At 42.0% G+C, this 14,221-nt stretch overlaps 1 protein-coding gene across 1 annotated transcript in view; it reads left to right on the plus strand.

Annotated features, from left to right (window-relative positions):
* Window positions 1-14,221, plus strand: part of LOC139765735 (SWI/SNF-related matrix-associated actin-dependent regulator of chromatin subfamily A-like protein 1) — a 280,919-nt gene that overhangs the window by 168,538 nt on the left and 98,160 nt on the right. Inside the window, exon 4 of the mRNA XM_071693552.1 lies at window positions 4,481-4,615. Within this exon, the coding sequence (XP_071549653.1) occupies window positions 4,481-4,615 (135 nt within the window). The remainder of the gene's footprint in view (window positions 1-4,480; window positions 4,616-14,221) is intronic.

Below are 14,221 nucleotides of genomic sequence, written 5' to 3' on the forward strand. Positions count from 1 at the left end.
GATCTGGAGAAGGCATATGATAGAGTTGATAGAGATGCTCTGTGGAAGGTATTAAGAATATATGGTGTGGGAGGCAAGTTTTAAGAAGCAGTGAAAAGTTTTTATCGAGGATGTAAGGCATGTGTACGTGTAGGAAGAGAGGAAAGTGATTGGTTCTCAGTGAATGTAGGTTTGCGGCAGGGGTGTGTGATGTCTCCATGGTTGTTTAATTTATTTATGGATGGGGTTGTTAGGGAGGTGAATGCAAGACTTTTGGAAAGAGGGGCAAGTATGCAGTCTGTTGTGGATGAGAGAGCTTGGGAAGTGAGTCAGTCAGTTGTTTGCTGATTATACAGTACTGGTGGCTGATGCGTGTGAGAAACTGCAGAAGCTGGTGACTGAGTTTGGTAAAGTGTGTAAAAGAAGAGAGCTGAGAGTAAATGTGAATAAGAGCAAGGTTATTAGGTACAGTAGGACTGAGGGACAAGTCAATTGGGAGGTAAGTTTGAATGGAGAAAAACTGGAGGAAGTTAAGTGTTTTAGATATGTGGGAGTGGATTTGGCAGCGGATGAAACCATGGAAGCAGAAGTGAGTCACAGGGTGGGAGACGGGACGAAAGTTCTGGGAGCGTTGAAGAATGTGTGGAATGCCAGAACATTATCTCGGAAAGCAAAATTGGGTATGTTTGACGGAATAGTGGTTCCAACAATGTTTTATGGTTGCGAGGCGTGGGCTATGGATAGATTTGTGTGCAGAAGGGTGGATGTGCTGGAAATGAGATGTTTAAGGACAATATGTGGTGTGAGGTGGTTTGATCGAATAAGTAATGTAAGGGTAAAATAGATGTGTGGTAATAAAGTGAGTGTGGTTGAGAGGTGAAGATTTGTAGGAGTTTTCAGAAAAGAAGAGAGAATGTTGGGGTGAAGAGAGTGGTGAGAGTAAGTGAGCTTGGGAAGGAGACTTGTGTGAGGAAGTACCAGGAGAGACTGAGTACAGAATGGAAAAAGGTGAGAACAAAGGAGGTAAGGGGAGTGGGGGAGGAATGTAATGTATTTAGGGAAGCAGTGATGGCTTGCGCAAAAGATGGTTGTGGCATGAGAAGCGTGGGAGGTGGGTTGATTAGAAAGGGTAGTGAGTGGTGGGATGAAGAAGTAAGATTATTAGTGAAAGAGAAGAAAGAGGCATTTGGACGATTTTTGCAGGGAAAAAATGCAAATGACTGGGAAATGCATAAAAGAAAGAGGCAGGAGGTCAAGAGAAAGGTGCAAGAGGTGAAAAAGAGGGCAAATGAGAGTTGGGGTTAGAGAGTATCATTAGATTTTAGGGAAAATAAAAAGATGTTTTGGAAGGAGATAAATAAAGTGCATAAGACAAGGGAGCAAATGGAAACTTCAGTGAAGGGGGTTAATGGGGATGTGATAAGAAGTAGTGGTGATGTGAGAAGGAGATGGAGTGAGTATTTTGAAGGTTTGTTGAATGTGTTTGATGATAGAGTGGCAGATATAGGGTGCTTTGGTCGAGGTGGTGTGCAAAGTGAGAAGGTTAGAGAAAATGATTTGGTAAACAGAGAAGAAGTAGTTAAAGCTTTGCGGCAAGGCAGCAGGTTTGGATGGTATTGCAGTGGAATCTATTAAAAAAGGGGGTGACTGTATTGTTGACTGGTTGGTAAGGTTATTTAATGTATGTTTGATTCATGATGAGGTGCCTGAGGATTGGCGAAATGCTTGTATAGTGCCATTGTACAAAGGCGAAGGGGATAAGAGTGAGTGCTTAAATTACAGAGGTATAAGTTTGTTGAGTATTCCTGGTAAATTATATAGGAGGGTATTGATTGAGAGGGTGAAGGCATGTACAGAGCATCAGGTTGGGGAAGAGCAGTGTTGTTTCAGAAGTGGTAGAGGATGTGTGGATCAGGTGTTTGCTTTGAAGAATGTATGTGAGAAATACTTAGAAAAGCAAATGGATTTGTATGTAGCATTTATGGATCTGGAGAAGGCATATGATAGAGTTGATAGAGATGCTCTGTGGAAGGTATTAGGAATATATGGTGTGGGAGGCAAGTTGTTAGAAGCAGTGAAAAGTTTTTATCGAGGATGGAAGGCATGTGTACGTGTAGGAAGAGATGAAAGTGATTGGTTCTCTGTGAATGTAGGTTTGTGGCAGGGATGTGTGATGTCTCCATGGTTGTTTAATTTGTTTATGGATGGGGTTGTTAGGGAGGTGAATGCAAGAGTTTTGGAAAGAGGGGCAAGTATGCAGTCTGTTGTGGATGAGAGAGCCTGGGAAGTGAGTCATTTGTTGTTCGCTGATGATACAGCGTTGGTGGCTGATTCATGTGAGAAACTGCAGAAGCTGGTGACTGAGTTTGGTAAAGTGTGTGAAAGAAGAAAGTTAAGAGTAAATGTGAATAAGAGCAAGGTTATTAGGTACAGTAGGGTTGAGGGTCAAGTCAATTGGGAGGTAAGTTTGAATGGAGAAAAACTGGAGGAAGTAAAGTGTTTTAGATATCTGGGAGTGGATCTGGCAGCGGATGGAACCATGGAAGCGGAAGTGGATCATAGGGTGGGGGAGAGGGCGAAAGTTCTGGGAGCCTTGAAGAATGTTTGGAAGTCGAGAACATTGTCTCAGAAAGCAAGAATGGGTATGTTTGAAGGAATAGTGGTTCCAACTATGTTGTATGGTTGCGAGACTTGGGCTATGGATAGAGTTGTGCGCAGGAGGGTGGATGTGCTGGAAATGAGATGTTTGAGGACAATATGTGGTGTGAGGTGGTTTGGTCGAGTAAGTAATGTAAGGGTAAGAGAGATGTGTGGAAATAAAAAGAGTTTAGTTGAGAGAGCAGAAGAGGGTGTTTTGAAATGGTTTGGTCACATGGAGAGAATGAGTGAGGAAAGATTGACAAAGGGGATATGTGTGTCAGAGGTGGAGGGAATGAGGAGAAGTGGGAGACCAAATTGGAGGTGGAAAGATAGAGTGAAAAAGATTTTGAGTGATCAGGGCCTGAACATGCAGGAGGGTGAAAGGTGTGTAAGGAATAGAGTGAATTGGAACGATGTGGTATACCGGGGTCGACGTGCTGTCAATGGATTGAACCAGGGCATTTTAAGCGTCTGGGCTAAACCATGGAAAGTTGTGTGGGGTTTTGATGTGGAAAGGGAGCTGTGGTTTCGGTGCATTATTACATGACAGCTAGAGACTGAGTGTGAACGAATGGGGCCTTTGTTGTCTTTTCCTAGCGCTACCTCGCACACATGAGGGGGGAGGGGGCTGTTATTCCATGTGTGGCGGGGTGGCGATGGGAATGAATAAAGGCAGACAGTATGAATTATGTACATGTGTATATATGTATATGTCTGTGTGTGTATATATATGTGTACATTGAGATATATAGGTATGTATATTTGCGTGTGTGGACGTGTATGTATATACATGTGTATGTGGGTGGGTTGGGCCATTCTTTCGTCTGTTTCCTTGCGGTACCTCGCTAACGCGGGAGACAGCGACTAAGCAAAATAAATAAAATAAATAAATTATTATACGTATTTGCTGTCTCCTACATTTGCAAGTTAGCGCAAGTAAACAGACAAAAGAATGGACCAACCTACCCACATACACATTTGTGTACATAAACACCCACACATGCAAATATACATATGTATACATTTTAACGTATACATACATATACATACGTAGACATATAAATATATACACATATACCTATTCATACTTGCTGCCTTTATCCATTCTTGTCGCCACCCCGCCACACATGAAATGGCACCCCCTCCCCCCGCGTTTGCATGAGGTAGCACTAGGAAAAGAGAACAGAGGCCACATTTGTTCAGAATCAGTCTCTAGCTGTCATGTGTAATGCACCTAAACCACAGCTCCCTTTCCACATCCAGGCCCCACAAAACTTTCCATGGTTCACCCCAGACGCTTCACATGCTCTGATTCAATCCATCAACAGGACGTCGACTCCGGTATACCACATCATTCCAACTCACTCTAATCCTACACACCTTTCACCCTCCTGTATATTCAGGCCCCAAGCACTCAAAATATTTTTCTTTCCATCCTTCCACCCTCAAATTGGTCTCCCATTTTCCTTATTCCCTCCACCTCTGACACATTTATCCTCTTTGTCAATCTTTCCACACTCATTCTCTCCATGTGACCAAACTGTTTCAATACACCCTATTCTGATCTTTGAACCACACTCCTTTTATTACCACACATGCTTCCATTTTTGTTTGCATTTTAGACAGTGGTTATGATGTAAACTAGTGAAGGGAATTCAGGTTTGATCCCTGTCACATTTAGCTTAACAGTAACCCTGTAAATGTATCATTTTTTCTTTTATGTATTTTTTTTAGAGATATTAAGTCAGGTATATTGATGTAATGTGATTTTGTTTCTTGTATTTGTGCTAAGCTCATGAAAATAAGCTATTTTTTGTCAGCCATCTGCCTTACCCAAGCATATATTTTTCCACATTTTCAGTTTTGGTATAAGTCGTGGTGGACGGGTAATGTTTGCAGATGATATGGGTCTCGGCAAAACTATCCAAGCCCTGGGTGTTGCAGCCTACTACAGGAAAGAGTGGCCAATGCTTGTAGTGACACCATCATCTGTCCGGTCAGTAGTCATTTTCCGTGCAATGAAAATTGTTGATCAAATTTTAGATTTAAAAATATGAACACTGCTTGCTGTGAAAATCAGTATCTTGCTTTCAAATCTTTGATGTACATTTTTCTCATGGAAGTAATTCTTGATTGGTGAAAATGATTGTATGTTTTTCTGTTACTCTTTTTCCTTTCATTCCATGAGATCCATTCCACACTGATTATTATGATATGTTGATGTACATATATATGAAAGTGAAATCGCAATTCAGTAGATCAGATAATTTTACTTAACATATAATTTTTCTATACATGCAGCACATGTTATGTGGTGACAGACCACCTCATCAGGTGCATAAGATTCATAAAGTTTTCTAAATCCCAACACCACCACAAAAATTCCATCTCTCAGCCATTCTTAACTACACACTGGCCAGACTGTTAAAGGAAAAGTGGGGGTTCCTTATGGTTTTGGAGTGTGTGTGTGTGTGTGTGTGTGTGTGTGTGTGTGTGTGTGTTAGGGGGTGGTATTTGCTTGGGTAACAAGATGTGTGTTCAACTATTTTTCTTGTTTTCATTTCTTGATAATTCTTTCGTTATGATTTAGTTGATAATAGGATGTCCTTTAAAGTTACCTGGAGACATATTAATGTTCTTAGTATTAGCAATTAAGACAGATTCACTGACGTTACAGGTAGCATGATCAAAAGAGGTGTACACTATGACTGGTTTGTTAAGGTCCACAGGGTGGTTGTTTTCATGACAGTGTTTAGCAATCATCCCTGCGTACTGAATGATGGTGTCAGTAGCATCTCTCAGTTACTGGTTTACCAGTCTGGCCAATGTATACATCTTTACATGACTTACATTTAATGGCGTAAATGCTTCCAATTTTTGGATAATTTGGCCTACTTTTAATTAAGGTCATACTGATAATGTTATTGGAAGGCTACATTAGTATCTGTCTTACATTAGCTAAATTAGGAGAATATGACAACACTAAACATTTAGACCCATCATCATTTTTCACATTTTTGTTACGAGATGCATAAAATATCTTCCTAACTTTCCAGTAACCCTTATTCACAAACCCCTCAGGATAACATAATGCTTAAAGATACATCTTATATGACTACATTCATCTACCGAGGATAACATAATGCCTAGATATATCTTATATGACTACATTCATCTACCAGACTTATGGGATCACATATCCGTAATGCTCCATAATGCTCTTAAAACCATAGACATAACTACAGACATTTTTACAGAAGAATCATGGACTGAAAAATAATTAATATAGTCAGAGTCACATGCCTTGGTTCAATCCATTGACAGTATATCGACCCTGGTATACCACATCGTTCCAATTTATTCCTTGCACGCCTTTCACCCTCCTGCATGTTCAGGCCCCGATCTTTCAAAATCTTTTTCACTCCATCTGTCCACCTCCAATTTGGTCTCCCACTTCTCGTTTCCTCCACCTCTGACCATGGAAAGTTCTGTGGGGCCTGGATGTGGAAAGGGAGCTGTGGTTTCGGTGCATTACACATGACAGCTAGAGAATGAGTGTGAACGAATGTGGCCTTTGTTGCCTTTTCCTAGCTCTACTTCACGCACATGCGGGGGGAGGGGGTTGTTATTTCATGTGTGGCGGGGTGGCGATGGGAATGAATAAAGGCAGACAGTATGAATTATGTACATGTGTATATATGTATATGTCTGTGTGTATATATATGTATATGTTGAGATGTATGGGTATGTATATTTGTGTGTGTGGACATGTATGTATATACATGTGTATGTGGGTGGGTTGGGCCATCCTTTCGTCTGTTTCGTTGCGCTAACTTGCTAACGTTGGAGACAGCGACAAAGTAGAATATATAGATAAATAAGTAATCTCTTAGAGTTAGTAGGTTTCTTGTAGATCTTGCAGAACAAGTGATCAGATTCCCTAGTCATCAACACATCAAGAAATGGCATTCATGAATTTGATGGTGGGGTGAATGCTATTTAATTTATTAAAGAAAATATCACAGTCTTGGGAAGATGGTCATAAGGACCACACATCATCGACATATTTAAACCAGATTTATGGATGACTATTGATTGTAGTTAGAATTTCAGTCTCAAAGTATTCCATGAATGATTTACTGAGTATAGGGCTGAGTGGACTTTCTATGGCAAGAACAAATTTCTGTCTACAGAAATTTTTTTTATCAAGTTCGAAAACATTATCAGAACAACAAAGCTGTATTAACTCAGTGAAAGTTTTTATGGGCACAGTTAAGGCAAGACTGAGATTAAATAATTTCCTCCTTAGATATGTGATATATTCATCAATAGGGACTTTAGTGAAATTGAATTCACATCAGAACTAATGAGTTTATGTTCAGGCAAATTTATGTTCCCAGCCTTGTTTACAAAAAATTAAGCCATTAATGACATGCAATGGAGAGATTTTTCTATGAACATTGCTAAGGTGTTTAGCTAACCATTTGTATGATTTATAACCAGAGGAATTAACAGAAGAGATGATTGGTCTCAGGGGACATCCATCTTTGTGAGTTTAAGGGAGATCATATATTCATATATATAGGGGATAAAGAATACTTCCCATGCATTCCTCCCGTGTCGTAGAAGGCGACTAAAGGGGATGGATGTGGGGGGCTAGAAACCCTCCCCTCCTTGTATTTGAACTTTCTAAAGGGGAAACAGAAGGAGTCACGCGGGGAGTGCTCATCCTCCTCGAAGGCTCAGATTGGGGTGTCTAAGTGTGTGTGGATATAACCAAGATGAGAAAAAAGGAGAGATAGGTAGTATGTTTGAGGAAGGGAACCTGGATGTTTTGGCTCTGAGTGAAACAAAGCTCAAGGGTAAAGGGGAAGAGTGGTGTGGGAATGTCTTGGGAGTAAAGTCAGGGGTTAGTGAGAGGACAAGAGCAAGGGAAGGAGTAACACTACTGAAACAGGAGTGATGGGAGTATGTGATAGAGTATAAGAAAGTAAACTGTAGATTGATATGGTTAAAACTGAAAGTTGATGGAGAGAGATGGGTGATTATTGGTGCATAAGTGAATAAGAGCAAGGTTATTAGGTACAGTAGGGTTGAGGATCAAGTCAATTGGGAGGTGAGTTTGAATGGAGAAAAACTGGAGGAAGTGAAGTGTTTTAGATATCTGGGAGTGGATCTGGCAGCGGATGGAACCATGGAAGCGGAATTGGATCATAGGGTGGGGGAGGGGGGCGAAAATTCTGGGAGCCTTGAAGAATGTGTGGAAGTCGAGAACATTATCTCGGAAAGCAAAAATGGGTATGTTTGAAGGAATAGTGGTTCCAACAATGTTGTATGGTTGCGAGGCGTGGGCTATGGATAGAGTTGTGCGCAGGAGGATGGATGTGCTGGAAATGAGATGTTTGAGGACAATGTGTGGTGTGAGGTGGTTTGATCGAGTAAGTAACGTAAGGGTAAGAGAGTATTTTTTTTTTATTATACTTTGTCGCTGTCTCCCGCGTTTGCGAGGTAGCGCAAGGAAACAGACGAAAGAAATGGCCCAACCCCCCCCCCATACACATGTATATACATACGTCCACACACGCAAATATACATACCTACACAGCTTTCCATGGTTTACCCCAGACGCTTCACATGCCTTGCTTCAATTCACTGACAGCACGTCAACCCCGGTATACCACATCGCTCCAATTCACTCTATTCCTTGCCCTCCTTTCACCCTCCTGCATGTTCAGGCCCCGATCACACAAAATCTTTTTCACTCCATCTTTCCACCTCCAATTTGGTCTCCCTCTTCTCCTTGTTCCCTCCACCTCCGACACATATATCCTCTTGGTCAATCTTTCCTCACTCATCCTCTCCATGTGCCCAAACCACTTCAAAACACCCTCTTCTGCTCTCTCAACCACGCTCTTTTTATTTCCACACATCTCTCTTACCCTTACGTTACTCACTCGATCAAACCACCTCACACCACACATTGTCCTCAAACATCTCATTTCCAGCACATCCATCCTCCTGCGCACAACTCTATCCATAGCCCACGCCTCGCAACCATACAACATTGTTGGAACCACTATTCCTTCAAACATACCCATTTTTGCTTTCCGAGATAATGTTCTCGACTTCCACACATTCTTCAAGGCCCCCAGGATTTTCGCCCCCTCCCCCACCCTATGATCCACTTCCGCTTCCATGGTTCCATCCGCTGCCAGATCCACTCCCAGATATCTAAAACACTTCACTTCCTCCAGTTTTTCTCCATTCAAACTCACCTCCCAATTGACTTGACCCTCAACCCTACTGTACCTAATAACCTTGCTCTTATTCACATTTACTCTTAACTTTCTTCTTCCACACACTTTTCCAAACTCAGTCACCAGCTTCTGCAGTTTCTCACATGAATCAGCCACCAGCGCTGTATCATCAGCGAACAACAACTGACTCACTTCCCAAGCTCTCTCATCCCCAACAGACTTCATACTTGCCCCTCTTTCCAAAACTCTTGCATTTACCTCCCTAACAACCCCATCCATAAACAAATTAAACAACCATGGAGACATCACACACCCATGCCGCAAACCTACATTCACTGAGAACCAATCACTTTCCTCTCTTCCTACACGTACACATGCCTTACATCCTCGATAAAAACTTTTCACTGCTTCTAACAATTTTCCTCCCACACCATATATTCTTAATACCTTCCACAGAGCATCTCTATCAACTCTATCATATGCCTTCTCCAGATCCATAAATGCTACATACAAATCCATTTGCTTTTCTAAGTATTTCTCACATACATTCTTCAAAGCAAACACCTGATCCACACATCCTCTACCACTTCTGAAACCACACTGCTCTTCCCCAGTCTGATGCTCTGTACATGCCTTCACCCTCTCAATCAATACCCTCCCATATAATTTCCCAGGAATAGTCAACAAACTTATACCTCTGTAATTTGAGCACTCACTCTTATCCCCTTTGCCTTTGTACAATGGCACTATGCACGCATTCCGCCAATCCTCAGGCACCTCACCATGAGTCATACATACATTAAATAACCTTACCAACCAGTCAACAATACAGTCACCCCCTTTTTTAATAAATTCCACTGCAATACCATCCAAACCTGCTGCCTTGCCGGCTTTCATCTTCCACAAAGCTTTCACTACCTCTTCTCTGTTTACCAAATCATTTTCCCTAACCCTCTCACTTTGCACACCACCTCGACCAAAACACCCTATATCTGCCACTCTATCATCAAACACATTCACCAAACCTTCAAAATACTCACTCCATCTCCTTCTCACATCACCACTACTTGTTATCACCTCCCCATTTGCGCCCTTCACTGAAGTTCCCATTTCCTCCCTTGTCTTACACACTTTATTTACCTCCTTCCAGAACATCTTTTTTATTCTCCCTAAAATTTAATGATACTCTCTCACCCCAACTCTCATTTGCCCTTTTTTTCACCTCTTGCACCTTTCTCTTGACCTCCTGTCTCTTTCTTTTATACATCTCCCACTCAATTGCATTTTTTCCCTGCAAAAATCGTCCAAATGCCTCTCTCTTCTCTTTCACTAATACTCTTACTTCTTCATCCCACCACTCACTATTCTTTCTAATCAACCCACCTCCCACTCTTCTCATGCCACAAGCATCTTTTGCACAATCCATCACTGATTCCCTAAATACATCCCATTCCTCCCCCACTCCCCTTACTTCCATTGTTCTCACCTTTTTCCATTCTGTACTCAGTCTCTCCTGGTACTTCCTCACACAGGTCTCCTTCTCAAGCTCACTTACTCTCACCACCCTCTTCACCCCAACATTCACTCTTCTTTTCTGAAAACCCATACAAATCTTCACCTTAGCCTCCACAAGATAATGATCAGACATCCCTCCAGTTGCACCTCTCAGCACATTAACATCCAAAAGTCTCTCTTTCGCACGCCTGTCAACTAACACGTAATCCAATAACGCTCTCTGGCCATCTCTCCTACTTACATAAGTATACTTATGTATATCTCGCTTTTTAAACCAGGTATTCCCAATCATCAGTCCTTTTTCAGCACATAAATCTACAAGCTCTTCACCATTTCCATTTACAACACCGAACACCCCATGTATACCAATTATTCCCTCAACTGCTACATTACTCACCTTTGCATTCAAATCACCCATCACTATGACCCGGTCTCGTGCATCAAAACCACTAACAAAACCACTAAGAGAGATGTGTGGAAATAAAAAGAGCGTGGTTGAGAGAGCAGAAGAGGGTGTTTTGAAATGGTTTGGGCACATGGAGAGAATGAGTGAGGAAAGATTGACCAAGAGGATATATGTGTCGGAGGTGGAGGGAACGAGGAGAAGAGGGAGACCAAATTGGAGGTGGAAAGATGGAGTGAAAAAGATTTTGTGTGATCGGGGCCTGAACATGTAGGAGGGTGAAAGGAGGGCAAGGAATAGAGTGAATTGGAGCGATGTGGTATACCGGGGTTGATGTGCTGTCAGTGGATTGAATCAGGGCATGTGAAGCGTCTGGGGTAAACCATGGAAAGCTGTGTAGGTATGTATATTTGCGTGTGTGGACGTATGTATATACATGTGTAAGGGGGTGGGTTGGGCCATTTCTTTCGTCTGTTTCCTTGCGCTACCTTGCAAACGCGGGAGACAGCGACAAAGCAAAAAAAAAAAAAAATGCACCTTGGCATGAGAAGAAAGACCATGAGAGGCAAGTGTTTTGGGAGCAACTGAGTGAGTGTGTTAGTAGTTTTGATGCATGAGATCGGGTTATAGTGATGGGTGATTTGAATGCAAAGGTGAGTAATGTGGCAGTTGAGGGAATAATTGGTGTACGTGGGGTTTTCAGTGTTGTAAATGGAAATGGTGAAGAGCTTGTAGATTTATGTGCTGAAAAAGGACTGGTGATTGGGAATACATGGTTTAAAAAGAGAGATATACATAAGTATATGTATGTAAGTAGGAGAGATGGCCAGAGAGCTTTATTGGATTACATGTTAATTGATAGGTGCTCAAAAGAGAGACTTTTGGATGTTAATGTGCTGAGAGGTGCAACTGGAGGGATGTCTGATCACTATCTTGTGGAGGCAAAGGTGAAGATTAGTGGAGGTTTTCAGAAAAGAAGAGAGAATGTTTGGGTGAAGAGAGTGATGAGAGTAAGTGAGCTTGGGAAAGAGACTTGTGTGAGGAAGTGCCAGGAGAGACTGAGTACAGAATAGAAAGAGGTGAGAACAAAGGACGTAAGAGGAGTGGGGGAGGAATGGGATATATTTAGGGAAGCAGAGAGACTTTTGGATGTTAATGTGCTGAGAGGTGCAACTGGAGGGATGTCTGATCACTATCTTGTGGAGGCAAAGGTGAAGATTAGTGGAGGTTTTCAGAAAAGAAGAGAGAATGTTTGGGTGAAGAGAGTGATGAGAGTAAGTGAGCTTGGGAAAGAGACTTGTGTGAGGAAGTGCCAGGAGAGACTGAGTACAGAATAGAAAGAGGTGAGAACAAAGGACGTAAGGGGAGTGGGGGAGGAATGGGATATATTTAGGGAAGCAGTGATGGCATGCACAAAAGATGCTTGTGGCATGAGAAGCATGGGAGGTGGGCAGATTAGAATGGGAAGTGAGTGGTGGGATGAAGTAAGATTATTAGTGAAAGAGAAGAGAGAGGCATTTGGACAATTTTTGCAGGGAAGTAATACAAATGGGTGGGAGATGTATAAAAGAAAAAGGCAGGAGGTCAAGAGAAAGGTGCAAGAGGTGAAAAAGAGGGCAAATGAGAATTGGAGTGAGAGAGTATCATTAAATTTTAGGGAGAATAAAAAGATATTTTGGAAGGAGGTAAGTAAAGTGCATAAGACAAGGGAACAAATGGGAACATCAGTGAAGAGGTCAAATGGGGATGTGATAACAAGTAGTGGTGATGTGAGAAGGAGATGGAGTGAGTATTTTGAAGGTTTGTTGAATGTGTTTGATGGTTGAGTGGCAGATATAGGGTGTTTTGGTCGAGGTGGTGTGCAAAGTGAGAGGGTTAGGGAGAATGATTTGGTAAACAGAGAAAAGGTAGTAAAAGCTTTGCGGAAGATGAAAGCTGGCAAGGCAGCGGCTTTGGATGGTATTGCAGCGAAATTTATTTAAAAAAGGGGGTGACTGTATTGTTGACTGGTTGGTAAGGTTGTTTAAAGTATGTATGACTCATGGTGAGGTACCGAAGGATTGGCGGAATGCATGCATAGTGCCATTGTACAAAGGCAAAGGGGATAAAGGTGAGTGCTCAAATTACAGAGGTATAAGTTTGTTAAGTATTCCTGGGAAATTATATGGGAGGGTATTGATTGAAAGGGTGAAGGCATGTACAGAGCATCAGATTAAGGAAGAGCAGTGTGGTTTCAGAAGTGGAAGAGGATGTGTGGATCAGATGTTTGCTTTGAAGAATGTATGTGAGAAAAATTTAGAAATGCAAATGGATTTGTATGTAGCATTTATGGATCTGGAGAAGGCATATGATAGAGTTGATAGAGATGCTCTGTGGAAGGTATTAAGAATGTATAGTGTGGGAGGCAAGTTGCTAGAAGCAGTGAAAAGTTTTTTTTTATCGAGGATGTAAGGCATGTGTACGAGTAGGAAGAGAAAAAAGTGATTGGTTTTCAGTGAATGTTGGTTTGCAGCAGGGTTGCATGATGTCTCCATGGTTGTTTGATTTGTTTATGGATGAGGTTGTTAGGGAGGTGAATGCAAGTGTTTTGGAGAGAGGAGCAAGTATACAGTCTATTGTGGATGAGAGGGCTTGGGAAGTGAGTCAGTTGTTGTTCGCTGATGATATATGCAGCACTGTTGGCTGATTTCGGGTGAGAAACTGCAGAAGCCGGTGGCTTAGTTTGGTAAAGTGTGTGAAAGAAGAAATCTGAGAGTAAATGTGAATAGGAGCAAGGTTATTAGGTACAGCTGGGTTGAGGGACAAGTCAACTGGGAGGTGAGTTTGAATGGAGAAAAAATGGAGGAAGTGAAGTGTTCTAGATATCTAGGAGTGGATTTGGCAGCGGATGGAAGCATGGAAGCGGAAGTGAGTCACAGGGCGGGGAGGGATTGAAAGTTCTGGGTGTGTTAAAAAATGTGTGGAGGGCAAAAACATTATCTTAGAAAGCAAAAATGGGTATGTTTGAAGGAATAGTTTGAGATGTTTGAGGACAATATGTGGAGTGAGGTGGTTTCATTAAGTAATGAAAGGGTAAGAGAGATGTGTGGTAATAAAAAGAGTGTGGTTGAGAGAGCAGAAGAGGGTGTTTTGAAATGGTTTGGTCACATGGAGAGAATGAGTGAGGAAAGGTTGACCAAGAGGATATATGTGTCAAAGGTGGAGGGAATGAGGAGAAGTGGGAGACCAAAGTGGAGGTGGAAAGATGGAGTGAAAAAGATTTTGAGTGATCGGGGCCTAAACATGCAGGAGGGTGAAAGGCGTGGAAGGAATACAGTGAATTGGAATGATGTGGTGTAACGGGGTCGACGTGCTGTCAGTGGATTGAATCAGGGCATGTGAAGCGTCTGGGGTAAACCATGGAAAGTTCTGTGGGGTTTTGATGTGG

The sequence above is a fragment of the Panulirus ornatus genome, chromosome 55 (assembly GCF_036320965.1).
Source record: "Panulirus ornatus isolate Po-2019 chromosome 55, ASM3632096v1, whole genome shotgun sequence".
Classification (NCBI taxonomy): domain Eukaryota; kingdom Metazoa; phylum Arthropoda; class Malacostraca; order Decapoda; family Palinuridae; genus Panulirus; species Panulirus ornatus.